Genomic DNA, 27448 nt, shown 5'->3' on the forward strand with positions numbered 1-27448 from the left:
TGTAAAATAATATGTAATAAATAATAAAAAATTTAAAGAACGTATTATTAGTTTCGTACTACCATTTGTATTTCTGTGGCAAATCAATATAATATAGGATTATTATAAATTTATAAACTACCTAATTAGTAATTAATAGTTACTAAAAATAATATAACAATTAATAATTATTTCTAAAATCTAATGTAATACCGAAATGTTGATAAAACTATGAAGTATCCAACATTGTCTATCATTTTTAGTCATAGTTACCATCGACTAGAATATCACGACAATTCATGAATTATATTTTCCGGTAACATATATTTTTATTAAAAAAATATAGAATTAATAAAATTAATTTATATGTATTATCGTCGTTTTTTATTAAATTAAATTAACTCTAAATATTAGTCTATGATTAAAATGTTAATTCATTTTTAAACTTATAACAATAATTTGACGCTACTCTTGTATAATTGTTGAGCTGTATTAATTATAAATTAAAGCTATAAAAAAACAAAAACAAAAACACAGAATAATTTATTTTATTATTTTATTTTTATATTTAAAATTGTAATTATAATTTAAAATGTAACAAGTTATTCCCCTCTATATATTTTTATCTAAGTACCAACTTACCCGGTACTCACGTAATACGCACATAGCTGATAAAAATGTGTTTCAGACGTTTCAGTTGTTGTTTAAACATCGATGAGTTCTGGTCGTGTGGTTGTTATAACTAGAAAACAAATTTTTAACAAAAACGAAAATGGAAAAGTGGAATGGAAAAGTAGCTGTAGTAACGGGTGCTTCCTCTGGGATCGGAGAGGAGACTTGTAGACAACTAGTTGAAAAGGGAATGATTGTTGTTGGTTTTGCTAGAAGAGAAGATAAACTTCAGGTACGCTGCATAATTAATTGTATTAAATTAAATCAAAGTGTTAAGGTTTTACATAAAATTTCATACATTTTATTAAATATTTGTATTTATGAACCAATAAAGATTCATTATTTTCTATTGATTGAAAAATAGGTCAACATGTTTTATTTTACATCCAAGTAGAATGATAAACTGTGGATCAGTGTTTCCCAACATATTTTATATGGCCACCCATCATTAGATACCTTCTTAATCTGACTGTCAACCCATACACAAATTTAATTTTATACTGCAACAGGTTACAGTAAAATTTATTACATAATTTAATCTTATAATTAGGGTTAGGATGTTTATACACTAAAAAACCGTTAAATACGCATGAAAAATTTGAAAAATATGCATTAAAAAATAAAGAAATGTGAACAAAAAAAAATTCAATAAATATATAAAGATAAATTAAAATTATTAATAAATAGAATATCAACAAATTGTGTTGGTACTATTTTTATGTGTTCATTTTCAAAGCCGTAACTGAGGGGAGGGTCCAGAGGTCCGAATTTTTAAAAGTAGAAATACTTTTTTACTATAAAATAAATAACTATTATGTGAATTTAGTATTACAATGACGAATTATGTTTTCAATTATGATATTAATCAAATTTTATATTTTTAACGGAGAAATGACGTTCAGTATCTATATATTTAAAAAAATGTTGGACTCCCCCTCCCCCCCACCGAAATTTTTTTCCAGTTGCGGCTTTTTTCGTTATATCATAAAGTTACGTTATTTTTTATCATTTTTCATCGAAAACCATAAAAAAATATGCGCTTATAAACAGAAAAACAAAAATTTTACACTTATAAATAAAAAATGGTAAAATATGCAATTATATGCAAAAAAAAATTTGATATTTTGAATATAGATATCATGAGACACATTTCTGTATAAGAATGGAAGCTATTGGACAATCTAAAAAAAATATGAAAATCATAAACATCCTAACCCTACTTATAATATATTTGTAACCCATTTAACAATTTCGAAACTATAGGTTTAGAAACATTGCTAAAAAGTTGTACATAGATTTGTAGTTTTTTTTTATTTATTAGATAACATTTTAAATGTTCAGTGGACTAGCTGATTAATATATATTAATTTTATGAAGATGTATTTTCTTGTGTAATTGCTGAGTGATGACACTTTTTATAATACAAAATCATGCTTTGAATTTTGCTGTTAGGGTTAAACTATAGTAGCAAATTGAATCTGGTTGGTACTTTTGAGCATCAAAAGTTTCTTTGAAAAATTACCAGTATAAAAATATATTAGTACATTACATTAAATAATAAATTTAAAAAACAAAATATAATGACTTACCCTTCAATGGCGAGGTCTTTTCGTGACCTGTTATTATACTATTCATATGGAATAAGTTTCATGTGTAATTATCATGTGTGTTACTAGCTATGTCGGCTGTACTGTAAATGCGACCGTGAGCCATATATTCTTCAAAATTTTGTTCATCATGTATTCGTGTATAATATCATAACACTTAAAACATTGTATAAATACAAAATACAGTCAAACTTATATGGCTTTTATTTGTTTTAGTTAAGCTAAGTTGTAGATTAGGTATCGAGTGGATCTTGGATGTAGAGTAGGTCACTATAATGTGTGTGTTAAATTTGAATACAATGATAAGTATCATTGTAGACAAAAACGATTCTGAACGTGTGAAGATGATCTTTTAGCCTAGCTTGGATATATTTTTTCCACTAAGTATTGAATCCAATATTCTAATATATATTTTCCAGGTGTTAGAAGATGACTTAAAAGGAAAACCGGGTAAATTTTATTACCATAAAGTTGATTTGTGTTCAGAAGAAAATATTTTGGAAGCTTTTAATTGGGTAAAGAAAACATTGAAATCAGTTGATGTACTCATTAATAATGCAGGTGTCTGGAAGCGCAGTGATTTGTTAGGTAAATTAAATTAATTAATAAATGTATAGTATTTTAGTATAATTCAATGATTAATTGTAAATTAAAGTATGTAAAATAATTTAATAATATGTACTACAATATAAAAAATTTAAAGAACGTATTATAAGTTTGGTACTAACTTTTGTAATTCTGTGGAAATCAATATAATATAGAAGTATTATAAATTTATTACTAATTACTAAAATTTATATAATAATAATTTATAATTTATAAAATCTAATTGCTGAAGTCTTATTATTATTTTAACATGTAAATTCTAACATGATCGACTTTGAAATTACACGCAATCGACCATATGGTAGCCCCTGGCGGGCGGGCCGGTATATTTCCAGTAATTTCATATTTAAGTCAGAAGTATATTATACCAAGTACATTTGAATTTTTAATCAATATTTTATCAATAAAATAATTTTATTATTTATTAAATATTGTGACGCACTTATGGCAGTAAAAATTTTTACCTTTATAAAACTTCTAGGAAACACAAATGATTGGAAACAAATGTTTGAGACTAATGTCATAGGTGCTAACATTTGCAGCAGAGAGGCCATAAAAATCATGGAAGAAATACAAATCAAAGAAGGTCACATAATAAATATTAACAGGTAAATAATTAATAAATATAATAATAGCATTTAGCATATTTATTTATAAAAATATAGTGTCTTATGGTTCAGAATTTCAGATGTTCTTAGTAAAATAAATTGATATTGTAGTGTTGCAGGCCATTATCTATATCCATTCATGAAAGATATTTCAGTTTATGGGGCTACTAAACATAGTGTCACTGCAATTACAGAATGTTTAAGAGAATTAATGGGCATGAAAAATTTGCCGATTAGAGTCACGGTAATTTATTAGTTTTTAGATTTGTTATATTATATATTGTGGTATATTTTACTATATTATATTGATTAACTGGTTATACATTATTTTATATGTATTTGTAGATTAATTTGTTAGTTCATTGATATAATATAAATTCTATTGTTTAATTTGTATCGTTTTAATTTAGAGTATAAGTCCAGGTGCTGTAGAAACCGATATGATTGACAATTTAAGTAAATTGGAAGGCGTGAAAATGTTGAAACCTATTGACATTGCTGAAGCTATAATGTACGCGTTGAGTGCACCGCAGCGAGTTAACGTAAGTCGAAACATTTTTAAGTACACGCGTCACATATTGTAATTAATAATAGATTATAGATACCTACTATATTTAGTACATATAATTGTTGTCATACTAATCATGAGTGTTTTTAGTTTATAACTAATGACCGGATTTTTCTGCAGCTAACATCTAAGAAATGTACAATTAAAAAATTAAAGTACCTATGTAAAATCGTGAAAAAAATTTTTTTCATTATATAGATACTTCAAATTATATTTTTATGCTATTTATTTTTTATAATATTATTATTTATTGGTTAACTATTAAAATAATATATTAGATTTATGTTAGCGTTTGTGTATAAAATGTTGTAAATTTATACAATAACTAGTTATAATGGGTAGGTACTTTCAGTTAGTGTATTGAATGAATCCATAAATACATACTTCAATTTGTTATTCTACATACCAACTATATTTTATAAACTAACAATAGCGGTTTAGTTAATGTATTTAAAACTATTTTTGAATCTTTATGTAAAATATAAATATTCATTTTTTAACGTCGATTTATTAGAATTATTAAATTATTATTATTTTTATAAATTACAATTTTTTTTTAGTATACGAACATTTTAGATGCCATTTAGAGCTACACAGTAGGTACCTTTTTTAATACATATGCACCGTGCCACCGTGTTGTGTTGCACATTTGTTGACAATGTGCATTTGAAAAATGCTTGACCATTATCTAGTAATTGGGATTCGTATGCCTTTCGGAGACAAATATCTTCATCTGGGACGTAATAAACTTTTCTGCACATTAACTAAATTGTGAACTTTCATAAAGTTGTTTCAAATTTTAATAAACTTATTTTATTATTTTTAATAATGAAACGACAACGGCAACAAATATTATATGTCATCTACTCCAGTTCCAGTCATCTACTTAACGATGATTATACAGTTCATACATGATCGATTATAACTGATATACTATATTATATTAACTAGTAAAACAGTGTAATTTATATTTTAACAAGCATCCTTAGGAATTTTAATAAAATAACTAGTTATTTAATAATATAACAAAGGTTAGATTAATATGTGTCTATACCTTTATTACCGCTAACATATATATCTATATTGTATTGATATTAAAATATAAAATTGTTGTATAAAACTCGAGTTAATTACGGGTATACAGCGGATAGACTGTAGTATTGTTATAAATCGCATTACGTTTTTCTTTATCGTAATACCTCTTTAAAATTATTTTATTAGATAGGTATAAAAGTCCAATACTTCATATATCAATATAATATAGCAATGATAAAGTAGATAGATGTTATTTAATATAGATATTATGAAGCAAAAATGTATTATGTAGAAAAGTACTAATTTATACATTTTTATAGAAAAAACCAAAACATTCAATTTTATGAAAAATAAAATTGTCTTTGAATTAATGTAGGTACATTTTGTTATCTTTTGATTTGGATTTGTAACTTATTCTATAGGACTTGAAATTTTCCATAAAAAGATGCAATTGCACCGGAATCCTGTCTCTAGTTATGACCTACCACATATGACCAATTCCTGTAGGTAGTTAGCCTAACTAACCTAACCTGCTAACTTATACGTGCTTAATTTATTAATTTTTAAGAATTTTTATAAATAAGGTTACAGGTTACCCTAATTTCACTCAAAGGTGGGCAAGTTAATGAAAATAATTAACTCAAGTTGTTAAGGGGATACAAGATCGATAAGTTAAATGTTAACAGTTAACATATTATAAATTTAATTCGATAAGTTAAAAGTAAATATGGAAAAAATTCTAACTTAATTCAGTTTAAAAAAAATTAATCTAGTTTTTTAAATTAGTATTTAAATCACATAAAGAGTGAATGTGTCGTTCTAATTTCTAAATTATAAAAAGCCTTTTTAACCTTTTTACTTTTATTTTACTATTATTTATAATTTTAAACTATACTCATCTCAAATTAATAATATATATATATAAGTTATATAACATTAAAACATAACAATTGACTGTAAATTTGTTATTAATAATTATTAATTTTATTAAAAACATTTCTAATTGTAACTCGCATGTAATATATAATTTACAAATAAGTCCTTTATAATTTAGGTATATAAAACGAAAACTTTAAAAATTATACATTTTATTTGCATAGTTTATTATATAATATTGAAATACTTATTTATTATATTTTACACTAATATAATAAAATAAATAGTAATAAAAAATAAATAGTAAAATTTACGTCTAAACGAAAAATTTCAAAATGTTTTTAACTTCATGGATTTTTTTAAAATCAACTAAGAAAAGCTTAGCTATTTCAACTGTAAGTTGAACTAGTTATAAGTTCATAAGTTAATTAAAAAATAAACTAAGAATAACTAGTTAAGTTAAAAAGTTTAAAAAAATTAACTTTTTAACTTAACCTTAACTTTAAATCTGTAACTAGTTAATGCCAACTTTGACTCCATTAATACTTGGTATTTTTTTTCTACAACATTTGTAATATATGACAATTTTCCGAATTGTTATGCCTTAAGTTTCGACTTCAATCAATATTAATTAGTCGGGTTTTCGGTCCTAAAATTTAGTATGAAATTTGTATGGCCTATATTTTCGAAATTTATACGATATTTTTTACCACTCTAAATTATGATTTGCACATCCAGGCATTATATCCACAGCAACTCCAAAATACTTCTGAGTACCGGTAATCGGCAGTGTTAGGTTGTTGATTTCGATATTACACTTTTACTGTTTATTTAACCTGTTTAGTACCTATAATTTTAATATAATATTATGTTTAATAATAATATAATTATATTATAATTTTTAACGTATTTTTTTTTTTAATTTTTACAGATCTCCGAAATTATCATACGGCCTAGAGAGAATACATTATTTTTTATGAAGAAAATTGCACAGATATAAATTAGGATTAATAATTAATTCATATCTAATTCAACCCACAAGTTTAAACAATACAGATAGTGTTTATATTTTACTATTTAAAAATAAATATTTAATGTAATATATCTAATACGTATATCTTATTATGGTTAATATATTTTATAACTATTCTAAAAGAAAATGATACAACCAAAATAAATGGTGATATAAATATATTATTAAATTATCCTTTTATACCAGAAGTCCAGAACAAAATTTTATTTTTCCGAATTAAACATATTATAAGAAAATTGTTCCATTATTGGAAAAAAAATTATTGAAAATTATTTTGGTGGATATATTATAACTATAAACTAATAGATGTATGGAAAAGTGTGTTAAGATATGTGACATATTTTTTTAGATTTTTCGGTTTTAATATAAACTACTTCTGAGACATTTTTAATTAAATTTTCAATTCTTAGCTAAAAAATTTATAAATTTTACAAATTTTCAAATGCAAAACAATTGAATGTTTTTCGTGATTTAAACAAATCTTTTCAAAATTTGAACTTAAAATGTTTATAAATAACATAAAACAGACAAAATTTTTGAAAATGTTATTATTAATTATTAATATTTAATAGGTAAATAAATAAGCTTATAAATAAGATTGTTGGAGGTATTAAAAGTTCAAGTATTTTTACCAAATTAGTATTGTTTTTCAGAATGATAATACGATCATATAAACAATTTGATACAAGCATCTACGGTCATTCGTTTTTTAATTACATCAAAAAAAAAAAAAATCAATTTTATCAATAAGTGGAATTACTAAACAATAAAATACACACATCATTGTAAAATCAATGCATTTATTATTAGGCTCTGTATCTATATAAGTTATTTGTAAAGATTCGAAACTTTGCCATGACATTTATTATTATCTACTATATAGTCAAAGTAATTTTTAAAATCTTTTAGATTTATTTTAAACTATGTTTATCACTAACCTATTCACACCTTTTTGCAGCTTGTCGGTATGTGTAATTATAACTTATTAATGATGGCTAGTAATTTTATATGTAATGCTACTAAGTAAATACTAATAATTATTATATCATTTATGTGATTTATTCATGATAAAAACAAGTTCAACGTTCAACTGTTTCTTATTATGTACTTATTAAATAATACAAAATACGATCATACTTATAAGGTTTTTATTTATTTTAGTTTATAGATGGCTTGAAAAATAATGTTTCTATAGAGTATTTGATATAACAGTCTGACCTATTTAATTTAAGCTAAGTTGTAGAGTAGGTATCTACTGGACCTTGGACATAGAGTTGGTCACAATGTGTGTATCAAATTTGAATGCAATGATAGTCATAATTGTAGGTGTACGATAAACCAGAGGTCTCCAACCTTTTTTTAAGGTTAGCCAAATTTTATATACGCATTGGCATCGTGGGTCAAAATTTTTAGAAATGTGTTGTCTAAAAAAAAAAAAAATTGTTGTCTATCTAGCAATAGATAGGTTATGAAATTGAGAAATAAATAAGAATAGATAAGATTTATTTAAAAAATGTATGTTTATTTATATAATTTTTTATTTTATAATTCAAAATTTGTTTTAAATTTCAAAACATAAATTAGCTTGGCGGACCGGTGTGAAAAGCTTGACGGCCCGTAAGTTGGAGACTCCTGCGATTAACGATTCTGAACGCGCGAAGATAGTCTTTCAGCCTAGGGTATATATTTTCCACTGATTATTAAATCCAATATCTTCTTAATATATATAAATCTCGTGTCACAATATTTGTCCTCAATGGACTCCTAAACCACTTAACCGATTTTGATGAAATTTTTTACAACGCGTGTAATTTGGTCCAACTTAAAAGATAGGATAGTTTTTTTTCAATATGTATTATTAATAATATGTGCTCAAACAGGAATATTGAGATTTACGATAGAAATTTTTGTTTATAAATGGTTGCTATGGGGGTTATAAGATTTGAGAATAATATTTATTTATTTGTGGTTGCTATGGTAATATATACAATTAATATAATGAATTACGGATTTTGATAACATTTGGTAACCATTTAATAATATGAATATAATATAATATAATATAATTCCTCCTATTGGTCGCAGGAAAATGTGCTTATGTAATACAATTTTAGGAAAATACACCAGAAAAGTTCGGAATCTGGGTGTAAAAAACAACAACAACTGTCACTGCAGTTGTTCAGCAAGAAAATAAACTATATTAAGGTCGCTATTGATTATGATTGAATATAATAGTTATAGACCTGATGTTATATTTTGTTAAAACCATAACAACAAAAATAAGAATTAGCGAAATAAGTCAATGGCCACAGTAAATTTAAAATTCACAGCAATAGTTAAATTTAAATTAAATTAAACTTGCCAATCGCGTGAATGCACGTTGTGACTACAATAACCTTGATTATTTTTTTGCCAGACGCATCATCGGCGAGCTGGACGCTCTCATCGGATTTTAGTGCGTTAAGGTTGGGTTAGGATTATGTATTAATTGATTAATATAATCCACCGTACTATGTAAAACTTGGTATAACTTTGATATTTATTAGAGTTAAATCATACACTTACATACAAACAGCACTAGGTCAGCGATCTACCGCAGATAGATTGCCTACCTGATAAATGATATCTAATATACTTCAGCAGTTCAGCGAATCAGAATTTTTATTCCGGGCAACAGAAAACTTAAGATAAATCTAGAACATAATCCACCGAATATTAAATAATGAATTGAACAAAGTTTGAGTCATATAGAGTTGGTATATTTAACGAGCAAGATAAATATTAGTTAGTAACATTATAAACATAGATCATTCTTATATTAATTATTTTGAAAATAGTGCTGGGATAATACACAATATAGTATGGTGTATCACATAGTACATAGGTATTTAAATGCAATTTTAATATAAAATTTTCATATCTCCGTGATAAACCATATTTATATGTTTTATTAAATTTTCTCATACATAATAACACTAATACATGGCCTACGAAAATGCAAAAAAAACCAACTAATACGCGGGCAACGCCGTGTCGGGACAGCTTGATTATAATATATATATTTAGTATACTTTTTTTTACAGCAATAGACTAACATAACAAGTTATACTAAGTTTTATTGTTTTACCAACAGGCAACAATACAAAAACCACGAGATGGCACATTATTGTATTTTACCCACTGTAGTAAAAAAAAAAATGACATAACTTTGAAACTTAAGTGTTAGAAATTATAAAACTCTTATACACATCTCGCGGGGTCCGCAATCCACCACGTGTGGATTGCCTACATGTTAATATACTGCTCTCATAATCATAAGAGAGTCTCACGGCAACGGTAAGCAGAATGACTATAATATTATGACTTGAGTAACTCACTGACTGATAAACGTAGAGCCTGAACAATGATAGATCGATGCTTACAATTTACACGGTACATTCGTAAAATCGTATCACAAATTTAGTGTGTAATAAGAAAGCATTTTACAAAATTCGCATATTAAAGTGGTGCTTTCACAAGATTTTTGAGAATCAAAACAGTCAATGAAAATGTCTAAGTTTTGAACACCGTTGAACCGAATAGTAAATAACAAATTAATCAAAATTCGAATCTATATATATAGAATTTGCATTTTTAACGGGCAACGAAGTGCACGGGGTCAGCTAGTCTAATATATATTTTTCAGGTATTAGAAGAGGATTTAAAAGGAAAATTGGGTAAATTTTATTACCTTAAAGTTGATTTGTGTTCGGAAGAAAACATTTTGGAAGCTTTTAATTGGATAAAAAAAACATTGAAATCAATTGATGTATTCATTAATAATGCAGGTGTCTGGAAGTACAGTGATGTGTTAGGTAAATTAAATTAATAAATTAATTTAAAATGTTATAGTATAATTCAAAGATTAACTGTAAAATAAGGTCTGTCAAAAAATATGTAATTAAATATAGAAATGTAAAGAATGTATTATAAGTTTCGTAGGTACTAACTTTTGTATCTCTGTGGCAAATCAATATATGCTAATTATAATATGTAATTTCATATTTAAACACAATCGTCAGATATATAATATATCAAGTACATTTGAATTTTTAATCAATATTTTATCAATAAAATAATTTTATTATTTATTAAATATTGTGACGCACTTATGGCAATGAAAAATTTTACATTTATAAAACTTCTAGGAAACACAAATGATTGGAAACAAATGTTTGACACTAATGTCATAGGCGGTAACATTTGCAGCAGAGAGGCCATAAAAATCATGGAAAAAATACAAATCAAAGAAGGTCACATAATAAATATTAACAGGTAAATAATTAATAAATATAATAATAGCATATAGGATTTTTATATTATTTTATAATAAACTTTTAAACTTTAAAGAAAGATATTGTCTTATGGTTTATATGTTCTTAGTTTTTGTAGTTTAATTGAATAGATACTTATTATAATTTGTCGAGTATTAATGGATAAATGGAATAACTCTAAATATTAGTCCACGATAAAAATGATAATTACAGTAAGTTCCCGTTACAACGAACTCCAAGGGATCGAATTTTTTTTTCGTTATAATGGAAATTTTGTTGTAACGAAATAGCTTTTGTATGTAGCTTTTCGGTAAGGGATCTCTATAACTTTCGTTATAACGGGATTTTTCGTTGTATCGGTATTCGTTGTAACGGGAACTTATACTGTAATTTATAAACTTATAACCATAATTTTTCTTATAGTCTTATGTATTATTATATTAATAAAATGAATTGATATTGTAGTGTTGTAGGTCATTACCTATATCCATTCGAGAAAGATATTTCAGTTTATAGCGCTACCAAACATAGTGTCACTGCAATTACAGAATGTTTAAGAGAATTCATTGGCATGAAAAATTTGCCCATTAGAGTCACGGTAATTTATTAGTTTTTGGATTTATTATAGGTTGTATAAATTGATATCAATGTATAAATATTGTGCAACATTTTATTTTATTATATTTATTAACTGCTATGGTTATAAATTATTTTACATAAATTTGTAGATTTATTTGTTAGTTCATTAATTTAATACAAATTTTACTGTTTAATTTGTATTGTTTTAATTTAGAGTATAAGTCCAGGTGCAGTAGAAACCGAAATGACTGAAAGTTTAAGTAAATTGGAAGGCGTAAATATGTTGAAATCTATTGATATTGCTGAAGCTATTATGTACGCGTTGAGTGCACCGCAGCGAGTTAACGTAAGTCGAAACATTTTTAAGTACACGCGTCACATATTGTAATTTATAATAGAGTATAGATACCTACTATATTACTACTACTACTATAACATAAATGTTGTCAAACAAATTATGAGTGTTTTGAGTTTATGAGTTTGTGCATCTAACATTTAAGAAATGTGCAATTAAAAGATTAAAGTATGCAAAATCGTGGGGAAAAAAAACAAATTTTTCTTAACTTTAACTTTAACTTTTTAAATAATTGATGCCCACTCTTAACTCCACTTATACTTGATATTTTTTTTCTACAAAATTTGATATATATGACAATTTTCCGAATTGTTATGTCTTAAGTTTTCAACATCAATCAATATTAATTGTTCGGGTTTTCGATCCCAAAATTTAGTATGGAATTTGTATGGCCTATATTTTCGAAATTTATACGATATTCTTTCCCACTCTAAATTATGATTTGCATATCCAGGCATTATATCCTCATCAACTCCAAAATGCTTCCGAGTACCGGTAATCGGAAGTATTAGGTTGTTGATTTCGATATAACACTTTTACTATTTATTATTTAGTACTTATAATTTTAATATAAAATATATAATAATTAAATAATAATATTATTATATTATAATTTTTTTACGCATTTTTTTTTTTTTTAATTTTTTCAGATCTCCGAAATTATCATAAGGCCTAGAGAGAATACATTATCTTTTGTGAAGAAACTTGCACAGATATAAATTAGGATTAATAGTTAATATATATTTTTTTCAACCCTCAAATTCAAACAATACAAATAGTGTTTATATTTTACTATCTAAAAATATATATTTGATGTAATATATCCAATATGTAAATCTTATTTTGGATAATATGTTTTATAAGTTATAACTTATAACTACTCTAAACGAAAATAATACAACCATAATAAATGACGATATAAATAATTTATTAAATTATCCCTTTATACCAGAACAAAATTTTATTTTTCCGATTTAAACAGATTATTAGAAAATTGTTCCATTATTGGAAAAAAAATTCTTGACAATTATTTTAGTGGATAGATTATAACTAATCAATGTATGGAAATGTTCAAGTGTGTTAAAATATGTGATAAATAAATAATGATTAATTCTAATATCACACTCCTTCAAGAAAAAAATTAGATAACTACTTCTATTACATAAGTACATAACACACACATGGATAGTAAAAGTATTGAAATTCAAAAGACTTAAAAATCCAACAATTACTGAATTAAATTAATTATAATGATAAACGCAGTGCACAATGAAAAAACTAGGGGTGCCGAAGCTCTTCTATTTTTTTATAATATTATGAATCAATTTAGGAGTGTTTTTTTAAAAATTTAGGATACTAAACTTACCCAAGCTTACCTAAGCCCTATTTCCAAATTGTGCCAATGGATATACGTATAATTTTTATAGGGTAGATAGAGATATGGAATAAGCCGATGTCATCCAATGCAATTAAAATAATAAAATAATAAAATATTAAGTATACTATTTGTTTTTCATAAAAAAAGATATTATTTTTAGTTTTTTTTGTAAACTTCAATCAAATACCAAATTATTCTCAGTAATTAACCTTCAGTTTTTAAATACTTTAATAGGTTATTGAAAAAATGTGTACCAATTGACTTTCAATTAATTCTATGATTAACTGTAGAATTCAATATGTAAAATAATATGTAATAAATTATAAAACATGTAAAGAACGTATTATTAGTTTCGTACTACCTTTTGTATCTCAGTGGCAAATCAATATAATATAGGAGTATTATAATCTAATTAATAATTACAAAAAATAATATGACAATTAATAATTATTCCTAAATCTAATTACTGATGTCTAATTAGCATATTATTTTAACATGTAAATTCTATCATGATTGACCATTTGGCCGCTCTTGGTATATACTATGTTCCAAAATCAGATCAATAAAGGGGTGTTGATATTTGTTTAATTGTTTTGATACGAATTCATAACATTGCCTAGTGTTATACCGAAATGTTGATAAAACTACGAAGTATATCCACTATCCAACATAGTCTATCCTTTCCAATCATAGCCAACAATGAATAGGATATCTCGACAATTCATGAATTATCTTTTCCGGTAACATACATATTTATTATACAAATATGAAATTAATAAAATTAATTTATATATATTATCGTTGTTTTTTATTAAATTAAATAAATTAAATTAAATTAACTCTAAATAATAGTCCATGATAAAAATGTTAATTCATTTTTAAACTTATAACAATAATTTGTCGCTACTATTGTATAATTGTTGAGCTGTATTAGTTATAAATTAAAGCTATAACAAAAAACAGAGAAATTTATTTTACTTTTATATTTAAAATTGTAATTATAATTTAGAATGTAACAAGTTATTCCCCTCTATATATTTTTATCTGAGTACCAACCAACCCACGTATACGCACACAGCTGCTAAGAATGTGTTTCAATTGTTGTTTAAACTTTAAACATCGATGAGTTCTGGTCGCGTGGTTGTTATAACTTAAATACAATTTTTTAACAAAAACGAAAATGGAAAAGTGGAATGGAAAAGTAGCTGTAGTAACGGGTGCTTCTTCTGGGATCGGAAAGGAGGCTTGTAGGCAACTAGTCGAAAAGGGAATGATTGTTGTTGGTTTTGCTAGAAGAGAAGATAAACTTCAGGTACGCTACATAATTATTAATTATATTGAATTAAAATATTTAAGTGTTAAGTATAATTTAGAATTAAAGTACTTTAATTCAGTATAATTTATTTTATAGTTTAATCCTATTAACTTATAATATTTTTGTGACCCAACTAATATTTTAGATTTATTTTTAACTATGTTTATCACTAACCAATTCACACCTTTCTGTAGCTTGTCGTATGTGTAATTATAACTTATAAGTTAATGAAGACCAGTAATTTTATATGTAATGCTGCTATGTAAATACTAATAATTATTATATCATTTATGAGGTTTATTCTTGATAAAAATAAGTTCAACGTTCAACTATAACATATTGGGTACCTACTTCTTAAATGATAAAACAGTATTTGCAATACTAAATATATAAATTATAAATTTATTGATTTTAGATCTATTAAGTATATGCATATAAAATAGTATCCAATACAATATATATTTTTCAGGTGTTAGAAAAGGAATTAAAAGGAAAATTGGGTAAATTTTATTACCTTAAAGTTGATTTGTGTTCGGAAGAAAACATTTTGGAAGCATTTAACTGGGTAAAAAAAACATTGAAATCAGTTGATGTACTCATTAATAATGCAGGTGTCTTGAATTACAGTGATTTGTTAGGTAAATTAAATTTATTTATTTATTTATAGTATTGTAGTATACTCGTAATTCAATGATTGACTGTCAAACAAAGTATTTAAAAAAATATGAAAAACATAAAAATGTAAAGATTGTATTAAATGTTTCATACTAACTTTTGTATCTCTGTGGAAAATCAATATAATATAGGGGTATTATAAGCTAATTACTAATAACCAAAAATTATACAATAATAATTTAGAAATTGATCGATAATGTAGTGTTGATATGTCTATCCTTTCCGATCATTGTCAACAATGACTAGGATATCACGGCAATTCTTGAATTATTTTTTCCGGTAACATAATATATATTTATAAAAAAAATATAGAATTAATAAAATTAATTTACGTATATTATTGTCATTTTTTTACGCCTGTAACAATATTATTATAGGTATTCTTAAAACATTTAAGCAAATATTAACTATAATTTCATATTTAATAAATAAATTATAATATATGTAATTTCATACTTAATCACAATCCTCAGAACTATACATCAAGTACATTTGAACTTTTAATCAATATTTTATCAATAAAATAATTTTATTATTTATTAATTATTGTGACGCACTGATTGTAGTAAAAAATTTTACCTTTGTAAAACTTCCAGGAAACACAAATGATTGGAAACAAATGTTTGACACTAATGTCATAGGTGCTAATATTTGCAGCAGAGAGGTCATAAAAATCATGGAGGAAATACAAATCAAAGAAGGTCACATAATAAATATTAACGGGTAACTATTTTTATAAATATAAGGATGTTAATATACAGAGTGATTCAAAAGTCTCCATCCGATTACGAACTTATATAGTTCGGCAAAGGTTTATCGCTGGTTAATGACCAATGTATTAATAGAAAGGTTAGACAATCATGTTTATTTTAAGTTATCTAGTTGATAAATTGTGTTGGTTCAACGAGATACCGTTTTTGGGGAAAATGGCTACCAATAAATTTAGCACCGTAACGGCGGTGGATTGGGAGCAAAGAAAAAGACGATTTAGTTATCACGTTCCCCTGACCTTACAGTTTGTGATTTTTTTTTTTTATGATGCTACGTAAAAGAAAAAGGGTATGTACCACAATTACCTAAAAACTCGGTTAGGTTATATTCATATATCAGAATCAAAGATGATGTTAATGGCGTGACACCAGATATGATCAGCAACCTTTCTAGTATGCATAGATAATAAAGAATGGATAGGCCACGCCTATGCTTATAACATTAGGTGCCTCGTTCCTAAAGAGCAGATATCTTCTGTCTCACAAAGGTGCCTGTTATCTCAACTTTTGGTTATCCCTTATTGAAAATCTGATAGATATATATATATATGGATTAATAATAAAAGCACCTACATTCATAATTGTTTGAGAACGTATGATAAGGTCGAATGGCCTATCCATTCTTTATTATCTATGCTAGTATGGCCCTTAGCATACATTTACGCCCAATCCACCGACTTTAAGGGGCCAAATTTATCAACAAGATAACTTAAAATGCATTTGGTTATTTAATCTTGCCATCAATACATTGGCCAGTGGCGTAGCCAGGATTTTTTTTAGGGGGGGGTTTTTTTTAGTAATGAAATAAAATAAATCTACAACCGTATTGAAATAATAAAATAATTGAATGATAATGATTATTATCACCAGTGCAGTCGATAACGTGAATACGGCATAACAGAATACATTTTACCACGAATAAATGATTGTTTTTCTATATTATAAACATTATATTTTTGATAAAAATACGGCCCAAGGGGGGGGTTTCAACCCCCAAAACCCCCCCCTGGCTACGCCACTGACATTGGCCATTAATCTGCAATAAACCGTTGCCGAACTATATATCAGTTCGTAATCGGATGAAGACTTTAGAAATACTCTGTATTTTATAATAAACTTTTAAACTTTAAAGAAAGATGTCGTATAAAAAATAAAAATATATTGTCTTATGATTCAGATGTTCTTAATTGTTTTTAGTTTAATTAAGTTAATATACTTATTAATTTGTTGAATATTAATGGAACACCGATTAACGGAATAACTCTAAATATAAGTCCATGATAAAAATGTTAATTCATTTTTGAACTTAAAACAATAATTTGTCGCTACTATTGTATAATTTTTGAGCTGTGTTAGTTGTAACTTAAAGCTATTAATAATAATAATAAAAAAACAATCATTTTTCTTATCGTCTTATGTATAATTAACTTAATACAATTAATTGATGTTGTAGCATTGCAGGTCATTACCTATTTCCATTCATGAAAGATATTTCAGTGTATGGCGCTACTAGACATAGTGTCACTGCAATTACAGAATGTTTAAGAGAATTAATGGGCATGAAAAATCTGCCCATCAGAGTCACGGTAATTTATTATTTTTTAGCTTTATTATAGGCTGAATAAATTGATATCAATGTATAATATATTGTATTGTATTTTATTATGTTATATGGATTAATTGGTTATAAATTATTTTATGTATATTTGTTGATTCATTAATTTAATATAATTTACTGTTTAATTTGTACCGTTTTAATTTTAGAGTATAAGTCCGGGTGCAGTAGAAACTGAAATGACTGCAAATTTAAAGGAATTGGAATTGAATATGTTAAAATCTATTGACATTGCTGAAGCTATTATATACGCGTTGAGTGCACCGCAGCGTGTTAACGTAAGTCGAAACATTTTTAAGTATACGTGTCACGTATTGTAATTTACAATAGATTATAGATACTTACTATATTTAGAACACATAAATGTTATTAAAAAAAATTATGAATACTTACATAATTTTTATCGTATTTTCTTTATTTAATTTTTACAGGTCTCCGAAATCATCATAAGGCCAACAGGCGAGAATACATTATCTTTTGTGAAGAAACTTGCACAGATATAAATTAGGGTTAATAGTTAATACACATCTAATTCAAAACCTCAAGTTTAAACAATAGAGTGTTTAATGTTTATATTTTACTGTCTAAAAATTAATATTTAATATAATACATCATATACGCATATCCTATTATTATGGGTAATATGTTTTATAACTACTATAAACAAAGGTGATACAACCTAAATAAATGACGAAATAATTAAATATATAATTATTAAATTATTACATTTTCCCCTTATACCAGAACAAAATTTCATTTTTCCGATTTAAACAGATATTAAGAAAATTGTTCCATTATTATTGGAAAAAAAATTCTTGAAAATTATTTTGCTGGATATATTATAGCTAATCGATGTATGGAAATGTTCAAGTGTGTTAAAATATGTCATAAATAATTATTTCTAATATCACAACTCCTTCAAGATAAAAATAACTACTTCTATTACGTGCATACATAACACATAGGTACAGTGATAACTGATAGTGTAATAGTATTCAATTTGAAAGACTTAAAATCCAACAATTGTTCCAACACATGTTTGCTGTAAGTTAATACTTATATAGAGTATCTATTATATAGAAAATCCTACTGTAACAACGGGACAGTTCCATTTTCGTACATTTTACAGAAAAATTAAAAATTGATCACATTTTACTTACAAAAACTGTTAATATCGAATATTTATATATATGATAAAAAAATACTAATAAAAATAAGACCTTATACCATATTGTATTTCCAACTACTGAAATTATTTAATTTTCCTTAAGTAAATAACTTCCTGAACATTATTGGTTGTTGCATCATTTTCAATATATACTTAAGATTCTGAGTAGAGCAATGAATATATTGATTATATAATTGTATGTTATGTAATTCTATAACCAATAATTGTAAAAACTTAAAATGTTTTCTGAATTTTTATATTATCGTTTTAAATTTACGAAAATTTCTATTTTTGACTTATTGTAGTTAAAAGACAATTTTTTTTTTTAGAAATATTGTTTAAAAATTGTTTTTTTGGGTAGAGATGCTTGAAAATTGAATAGAAGATCCAACAAAAGTTATTTTTATAGGTATAGAAAAATATTAAAATTCACAGGAATAATAATAGCAATAATAATAATAGGGTAGGTATGTTTAATTTTAAAGAATTTTTATTTTTATTTGTAGTTTTACATATATTTTGAATAAATATTATTGTTCTTACTTCCAGATAAAACCAGATAAAATATATGTATTTTATCTTGCTTACATTTAAGAAAACAATAATGTTTTTATTATTTTATCTTGATAAAAAATATAATTGATAATTGATGACGATTGTGGTAGGCCAAAAAACGGTAAAATGAAAATGACTAAGTATAATAGTGTTGAAAAAGTATCTACAACAGTCTTTCAACCAATGGATAGTTTAGAAAATTAGTCAAAGTCAATTTAAAGTAGTAAAAAAAGTAAAAAAAAGTATCAAAACAAAACCAATCTTCTAAAAAATTTGTAAATTTGCATCTACTGAACAGAGACTTGATGTCTTATCATCAAAACCACAAGATACTGATTCTGCTGATTTTTTGTTGATTACCAATAAACAAAGGAGAAAAAAACAGAAATCACAAAATAAACTAAATGCGACCACTATAGTAATTTTCCTACCCATCATGACTCGGATTTATTGTCACAATATACACAACCTTAAAGTGTAAAAAATAAAAAAAAAAGGAAATCCACATCTTCAATGCCTCATTCTAATAAATCTGAAGATAACTCTAATATAGATTCTGTGCACTCTTTACCTGCCTCATCTACACCTTCTAAATAGCCATCATACAAAGAAGCTCCTAAAACTAATTTGACTAAATCAACCTGTGTTCTTGTAGCGATCCCTCCACAGAGCGCCTCGCTTACTGTGCATGTACCTTCAAAGAAAAAACAAAGCCCAATTATGTATAATAAGTATGAGGTGGATACAAGCCTGTCTTTCGGATTTGAAATCGACCAAAATTTGTTTTGTGATTGCGGTAATAATTATTCACTCCCAGTATCAATTCTTACGCCTATAGAATACAACCACAAAGAAATGATATTGTTCGTCAAACAAGGTAATTAAATTGAATAGCATTTTTAATTTATAATTTATACATATAGTATATCGCTAGTTGTGTTTTTTTTTAAATAAATGATAAATATAATAACTAAATAATTTCTTTTTTTGATTTCTATGTTTAGTTATTATTATTGTTTCAAATTTCAAATTGATTTGTTCCATATAATAGAAATCCTCTTTTTGGACAATTATACAGATTTTAAAAATGTTTAACATTTTTTCCAAAGAGATCATGTTGTATGAATTTTATTTGAAAACTATAAATCAAAAGAAAATTGCATTTTGTTTAACCCTAGATTACACGCATTCATTAAAAATATTCACGAGATTCTATGTACTCATATGATTATATCACAGTATACCACGCAAACTGTCTGTTAGGCAGTTTTTTCAATAGATAATGAACTTTGAACTCTTCTATAGTACAGACATCAAATTGTATTCAATTGGGAGTTGTATCTAACTTTAGTTTATCACCTAATTAGAAGGTAGGTTTGATTAATATTTTATATTTTTGAAGCAATGAACAAAGTTCTAAAAGCCCAGTCTTTTTGACCGTGAAGTGTGTGCTCTAGGGTTGAATGTTTGAATGTTTTATACATTTTTTTTGTAGGTACTAAATAACAGTTTATAATACTACATAATAATATGATCTAATATTTTTTTTTATATTATTCAGCTTGGCAAAATGTTGCAAAAGAGAAAATCAATAGTAGATCAAATATTTTAGAATACAAACGAGAATAATACGTAGGTACCTATTTTATTATTATATTAACTATTTGTTATATTTATATTTATCTGTACTATTGGGCACTTGCCCGTTTTGATTCATTTGAATAAACGTTATTATAATTATTGAATAATTTTACCCTGCACTAATCTAGTGGCGATTCTTGAGAAGCCACAAGGGGGTGGGTAGCGAAACTATTTTGCATATACTTATAATTTGCATACACATCCCAATTATTTTTTCCTATTGCTTGATACATGAGAAGTAATCATAACTTCTATAAAATCTATACTAAAATGCCTTAACATAAAAGTATAGGTAAGTATCAATAAAAAAATTAAAACAACAATTATTTCCAAAATCATATCCGTGTTTTCGCAGCGGTGATGAAAGCAAACGGTTTGCCACAGATATATAATACAAATTAATAAATTCTTTAATATCTATGGATACCACCCGATACGGCACATCACCATGGTACATACGAGTAAACCATAGAGTAAACCAATAAAGAACGAGCGCTCTCAAACAATTTTGCAATAAAATTTTCGCCAAAACGATTTTTAGTAAACTGTTTGCTCAATGCTCATTCATATTTTTAGTTTTTACACGGCTTAAGGGCGGTCCATCTATCGCCCATCCCCCCCGTAAAACCACCACTGCACCAATCGGACCACATATTAAGTATATCGTCATTGATTTGGATGTATACGATTTAATAGTTTGTACCTATACAATATAAACATTAAATACCCAGGTGCGTAATCAGGGAGGGGGGTGTTACAGGTGTAGTACACCACCCCTTAGCCGTGGTATACTTAATATGTTTTATCAAAATGAAGATGCATTATAAGCACGATTTATCTTAAATCGATATACTTATGATATATGATATATATGTGAAAAATTTAAATATACGTAAAGTAATCAATTTTGTATGTATAATTTTGTCAATAAATTTTGAATAACACCCCCTCCTTAGAAATTTCTAGCTAAGATCCTGACTGCAACCAAATTATTATGCGAGTCACTGAAGAATTTTAATGATAATGATAAACAAAGAGGCACAATGAAAAAACTAAAGATGCCGACGCTCTTTTATTTTTTTTTATGATATTATCTTATGGTTATGGGTAACATGTTATTATAAAACAATTTGGGAGTGTTAATTTAAAAATGTAGAATGCTTAGCATACCTAGAAAATACACCATTAGAAAATGTTGTACTTAAATTATTTATTTCTAAAATAACAATTTAATTAATTCAAATGTTTTTTTTTGTTACTTTTTTAATTATAATTTAGAATGTAACAAGTTATTCCCCTCTATATCTTTTTATCTAAGTACCAACCTACCCACGTACTACGCACATAGCTGTTAAAAATAAGTTTTAGTTGTTGTTTAAACATCGATGAGTTCTGGTCGTGTGATTGTAACAACTAGAAAACAAATTTTTAACCATAGCGAAAATGGAAAAGTGGAATGGAAAAGTAGCTGTAGTAACGGGTGCTTCTTCTGGGATTGGAGAGGAGACTTGTAGGCAACTAGTTGAAAAGGGAATGATTGTTGTTGGTTTTGCTAGAAGAGAAGATAAACTTCAGGTACTCTACATAATTTATCATATTAAATTAAATTAAAGTGTTAAGTTTTCAATAATAAATTAAATACATTTAATACATTTAATTTAAATTGCATTGTTTTAATTAAATATTTGTATTTACGAATCAATAAGTTCCTAATTTTCTATTGTTTAAAAAATAGTCTACATATTTCATTTTACATTCGAGTAGAAAGGATAAACTGTTTCCCAATCTATTTTATATGGCAATCCATTATTAGATACTGGCTGGCAACAAATACACAAATTTAATTTTATACTGCAACAGGCTACAGTATAATTTACTATATTATAGTTTAATCGGGCGATTGTAAACTGCACCAGAATACCGGCCAAGATAAAAAGATAATAAAAAGTCGAATGTAAACTCCTTTATTTTTTTTTTCTTACCTGTAATGTATGTAAACTCCGCCAACTACAATAATGCTGTGAATCCTTTCATAGTTATCTAAGTTATTCATGTTATAAAAGTCATCCGAATGTTCATATTTTTAGTAAAGTTCTCATCAAAGACTTACAAGACTTAGAATATTTACAAATTGTACCATATCATTTTAGTTTACATACATGACATAACTGTATATTTTTGGATTATAAGGTATAACGATTATTTATTATGATTTAAGTATTTAATGCTATGATATTAAACTATATATTTTTTAATAATATATCATATTAATTTTATACTACTACTTGATTTTCTTAGCTGGTGGAGTTTACATGAACTCAATTTTACCTGAATTTTTCAGTGGCGGAGTTTACATTAACCCAATTTTACCTGTTTTTTTTTTCTGGAGGAGTTTACAATAAAAAAAGTTACTTGTGGCGGAGTTTACATGCGCCCGTTTAATCTTATAATATATTTGTGTCCCATCTACAAATTTCGATACTATAGGTTGAGAAACATTGCTAAAAAGTTGTACATAGATTTGTGGTTTTTTTTATTTATTCTTAAATATTTTAAATTTAGAGTAGACTATCTGATTAATGTATTGATTTTATGGTGGTATATTTTTCTTGTGTAACCGATGAATGATAATACTTTTTATAATACGAAAAATGCTTCAATTTTTACTTTGAGGTTAGACTATGGTAGCAAATTAAATCTGGTTGGTACTTTGGAGCATCGAAAGTTTCCTGGAAAAATTCCCAGTACAAAAATATACTGGTAAATAAATAAAAAAAAATAATAAATTTAATATACGAAATAGAGTGATTTAGTCCTCAATGACGAGGTCCTTTCTTGACATACTATTCATTTAAGCGGTTATTCACTTCTATCATTAATGTTGAATTCAGTGATGGGAATGAGTTTCATGTGTAATTATCTATCATGTGTGTTCCTGCCTCCTGGCCATGACCGCTGTACTGTGAATGCGATCGTGAGCCGCCTATCCTTCAAAATAATAAATTATTAAATAACAAAATACTATTTGCAATATTAAATAATATATAAGTTATACATAATAAATCTTGGAATTCAAATTTAACACTTTCCTAATTTACTGAATATTCAGCATTTAATATTTATTCAATGATAAATAATTACAATCATTATAAATAATATATTGCAAAGTGACTTCCACTAGAAGTTAAATTTATTGATTTTTAGATCTATTAAGTGTATATGCATATAAAATTGTATCTAATCCCAATATATTATATTTTATTATTTACTTTTTTTTCAGGTGATAGAAAAAGATTTAAAAGGAAAACTGGGTAAATTTTATTACCTTAAAGTTGATTTGTGTTCGGAAGAAAACATTTTGGAAGCTTTTAGTTGGGTAAAAAAAACATTGAAATCAGTTGATGTACTTATTAATAATGCAGGTGTCTCGAAACACAGTGATTTGTTAGGTAAATACCTATTGAATTTATTTATTTATTTATAATATTATAGTATAATTAAAAGAACAACTGTAGAATTAAGTATGTAAAATAATATATAATAAAATATAAAAAATGTAAATAACGTATTATAATTTATAAGTTTCATGATAGGTACTTTTTGTGGCAAATCAATATAATATATAATTTTAATAAACTAATTACTAAAAATAATATAATAATAAATAATAATTTCTAAAATCTAAAATCTAAAGTCTACTTAACTTATAATTTTAACTTGTGAATTCTAACATGATCGACTTTGAAATTGTCCGTGATCGACCATTTGGTCGCTACTAGTATATATTTATGTTTCAAAATCAGATCAATAAAGCGGTGTTGATATTTGTTTAATTGTTTTGATATGGATTTATAACATTACCTACCTAATATAATACGGAAATGTTGATAAAACTACAAAATATCTAACATTGTCTATCCTTTCCGATCATTGTCAACAATGACTAGGATATCACGATAAATCCTGATTTATCTTTTCTGGTAACATATATCTTTAAAAAAAAAATATAAAATTAATTTATATGTCTTATCGTCGGTTTTTTTACGTTTGTTACAATATTATGGTAGGTATTCTCAAAACATTTGAACAAATATTAACTATAATTTTATATTTAATAAATTAATTATAATATATAATTTCATATTTAATCATTATCGACAGAAGTATATATATCAAGTACATGTGAATTTTTAATTAAATTTAATCAATAAAATAATATTATTATTTATAAATTATTGTAACGTACTTATGCTAGTAAAAAATGTTAACTATTTAAAACTTCCAGGAAACACAAATGATTGGAAACAAATGTTTGACACTAATGTCATAGGTGCTAATATTTGCAGCAGAGAGGCCATAAAAATCATGGAGGAAATGCAAATCAAAGAAGGTCACATAATAAATATTAACAGGTAACTATTTAATAGATGTAATTGAAGCATAAGGGTGTTAATATACTTTATAATGAACTTTAAATTTTAAAGAAATATATTGTATAAAAATATATTGTCTTATAGTTCAGATGTTCTAAGTTTTTTTAGTTTAATTGAGTAGATACTTATTAATTTGTCGAGTATAAATGGATTAATGGAATAACTCTAAATATTAGTCCATGTATATAACAATAATTTGACTTATTCGTCTTATGTGTTATTATATGTATTAACTTAATAAAATTAATTAATATTGTAGCATTGCAGGTCATTACCTATTTCCATTCATGAAAGATATTTCAGTTTATACCGCTACCAAACATAGTGTCACTACAATTACAGAATGTTTAAGAGAATTAATGGGCATGAAAAATTTGCCCATTAGAGTCACGGTAATTTATTAGTTTTTAGATTTATTATATTATAACAATATTGTGTTATATTTTGTTATATTATATTGATTAACTGGTTATAAATTATTTTACTTTTATGTAGTAAAAGTTGTAGGTTTATTTGTTGGTTCATTAATTTAATATAAAGTATATTGTTTAATTTGTATCGTTTTAATTTTAGAGTATAAGTCCGGGTCCAGTAGAAACCGAAATGACTGGACATTTAAGTAAATTGGAAAGCGTGAAAATGTTGAAATCGATTGACATTGCTGAAGCTATCATATACGCGTTGAGTGCACCACAGCGTGTTAACGTAAGTCGAACCATATTTAAGTGCACGCTTCACATATTATTCTAATTTATAATAGATTATTGATATTACATAATATAGTTATGATAAAGTAGGTAGATGTTATATAATATAGATTATGGAGCAAAAATATTTGTACAAAAGTACTATAATTATTAATACATTTTTATGTAAAAAAAACCCCGAAACATGCAATTTAATCTCTTAATCTCTTGAATTGGATTTGTAACTTTTTTCTACAGGGTTTAGAAATATTCCATAAAAAAATTACAATTTTATCGGAATTCGGTCTTCAGTTATGACTTATGACCAATTCCTGTAGTTACCTGTGTTCTTAATTAATCTTTATGTACTTTCTTTATGTACTTTTATAAATAAGTTTACCCTAACTCAACTAATATACTTGGTATTTTTTTTTCTACAAAATTTGTAATATCGATATTATAATACATGACAATTTTCCAAATTGCTATGCCTTAAGTTTTTGACTTCAATCAATATTAATCGATCGGGTTTTCGGTCCAAGAATTTAGTGTATGGAATTTGTATAGCCTATAATATTTCCGAAATTTATACGATTATTTTCTTTCCCACTATAAATGATGATTTGCAAATTCAGGCATTATATCCTCAGAAACTCTAAAATACTCTCGAGTACCGGTACTCGACAGTGTTAGGTTGTTGATTTCGGTATTACAATATTATTATTTATTATTTAGCACCTATATAATTTTTAACGTATTTTTTTTATTTTTTTTGTTTTAAATTTTTACAGGTCTCCGAAATCATCATAAGGCCAACTAGCGAGAATACATTATCTTTTGTGAAGTTTATTGCACAGATATAAATTAGGATTAACACACATTTAATTCAAACCTCAAGTTTAAACAATATATAGTGTTTATATTTTACTGTCTAAAAATAAATATTTAATTTAATATATTATCCAATACGCATAATATACT

The 27448-nt window shown here is 25.7% G+C and overlaps 3 protein-coding genes across 4 annotated transcripts; all 3 read left to right on the forward strand.

The window, feature by feature from the left end:
• The first annotated feature begins 548 nt into the window (after window positions 1-548).
• On the forward strand, window positions 549-12982 carry LOC114122164 (farnesol dehydrogenase-like). 2 transcript variants are annotated; one of them, XM_050197082.1, is made up of 6 exons: window positions 549-883; window positions 2678-2846; window positions 3346-3472; window positions 3584-3716; window positions 12091-12222; window positions 12882-12965. In XM_050197082.1, exons 1-6 carry the CDS (start codon window positions 752-754, stop codon window positions 12948-12950), a joined length of 762 nt encoding a protein of 253 aa, XP_050053039.1. In that variant the 5' UTR covers window positions 549-751; the 3' UTR covers window positions 12951-12965. The 2 variants fall into 2 exon arrangements, with proteins under 2 accessions (XP_050053039.1, XP_050053038.1); XM_050197081.1 differs by lacking the exon at window positions 12091-12222 and adding an exon at window positions 3883-4014 and having other exon boundaries at window positions 570-883; window positions 12882-12982.
• A 1545-nt stretch (window positions 12983-14527) lies between these two features.
• On the forward strand, window positions 14528-18695 carry LOC126548953 (farnesol dehydrogenase-like). The gene is made up of 6 exons (XM_050197083.1): window positions 14528-14921; window positions 15394-15562; window positions 16196-16322; window positions 17823-17955; window positions 18134-18262; window positions 18416-18695. Exons 1-6 carry the CDS (start codon window positions 14790-14792, stop codon window positions 18485-18487), a joined length of 762 nt encoding a protein of 253 aa, XP_050053040.1. The 5' UTR covers window positions 14528-14789; the 3' UTR covers window positions 18488-18695.
• Window positions 18696-22679: 3984 nt separating this feature from the next.
• On the forward strand, window positions 22680-27433 carry LOC114122163 (farnesol dehydrogenase-like). The gene is made up of 6 exons (XM_027984745.2): window positions 22680-22923; window positions 24629-24797; window positions 25634-25760; window positions 26041-26173; window positions 26355-26486; window positions 27259-27433. The coding sequence occupies exons 1-6, from the start codon at window positions 22792-22794 to the stop codon at window positions 27328-27330; spliced, it is 765 nt and encodes a 254-aa protein (XP_027840546.1). The 5' UTR covers window positions 22680-22791; the 3' UTR covers window positions 27331-27433.
• The last annotated feature ends 15 nt before the right edge of the window (window positions 27434-27448 follow it).

The sequence above is a fragment of the Aphis gossypii genome, chromosome 1, assembly GCF_020184175.1.
Source record: "Aphis gossypii isolate Hap1 chromosome 1, ASM2018417v2, whole genome shotgun sequence".
Lineage (NCBI taxonomy): Eukaryota > Metazoa > Arthropoda > Insecta > Hemiptera > Aphididae > Aphis > Aphis gossypii.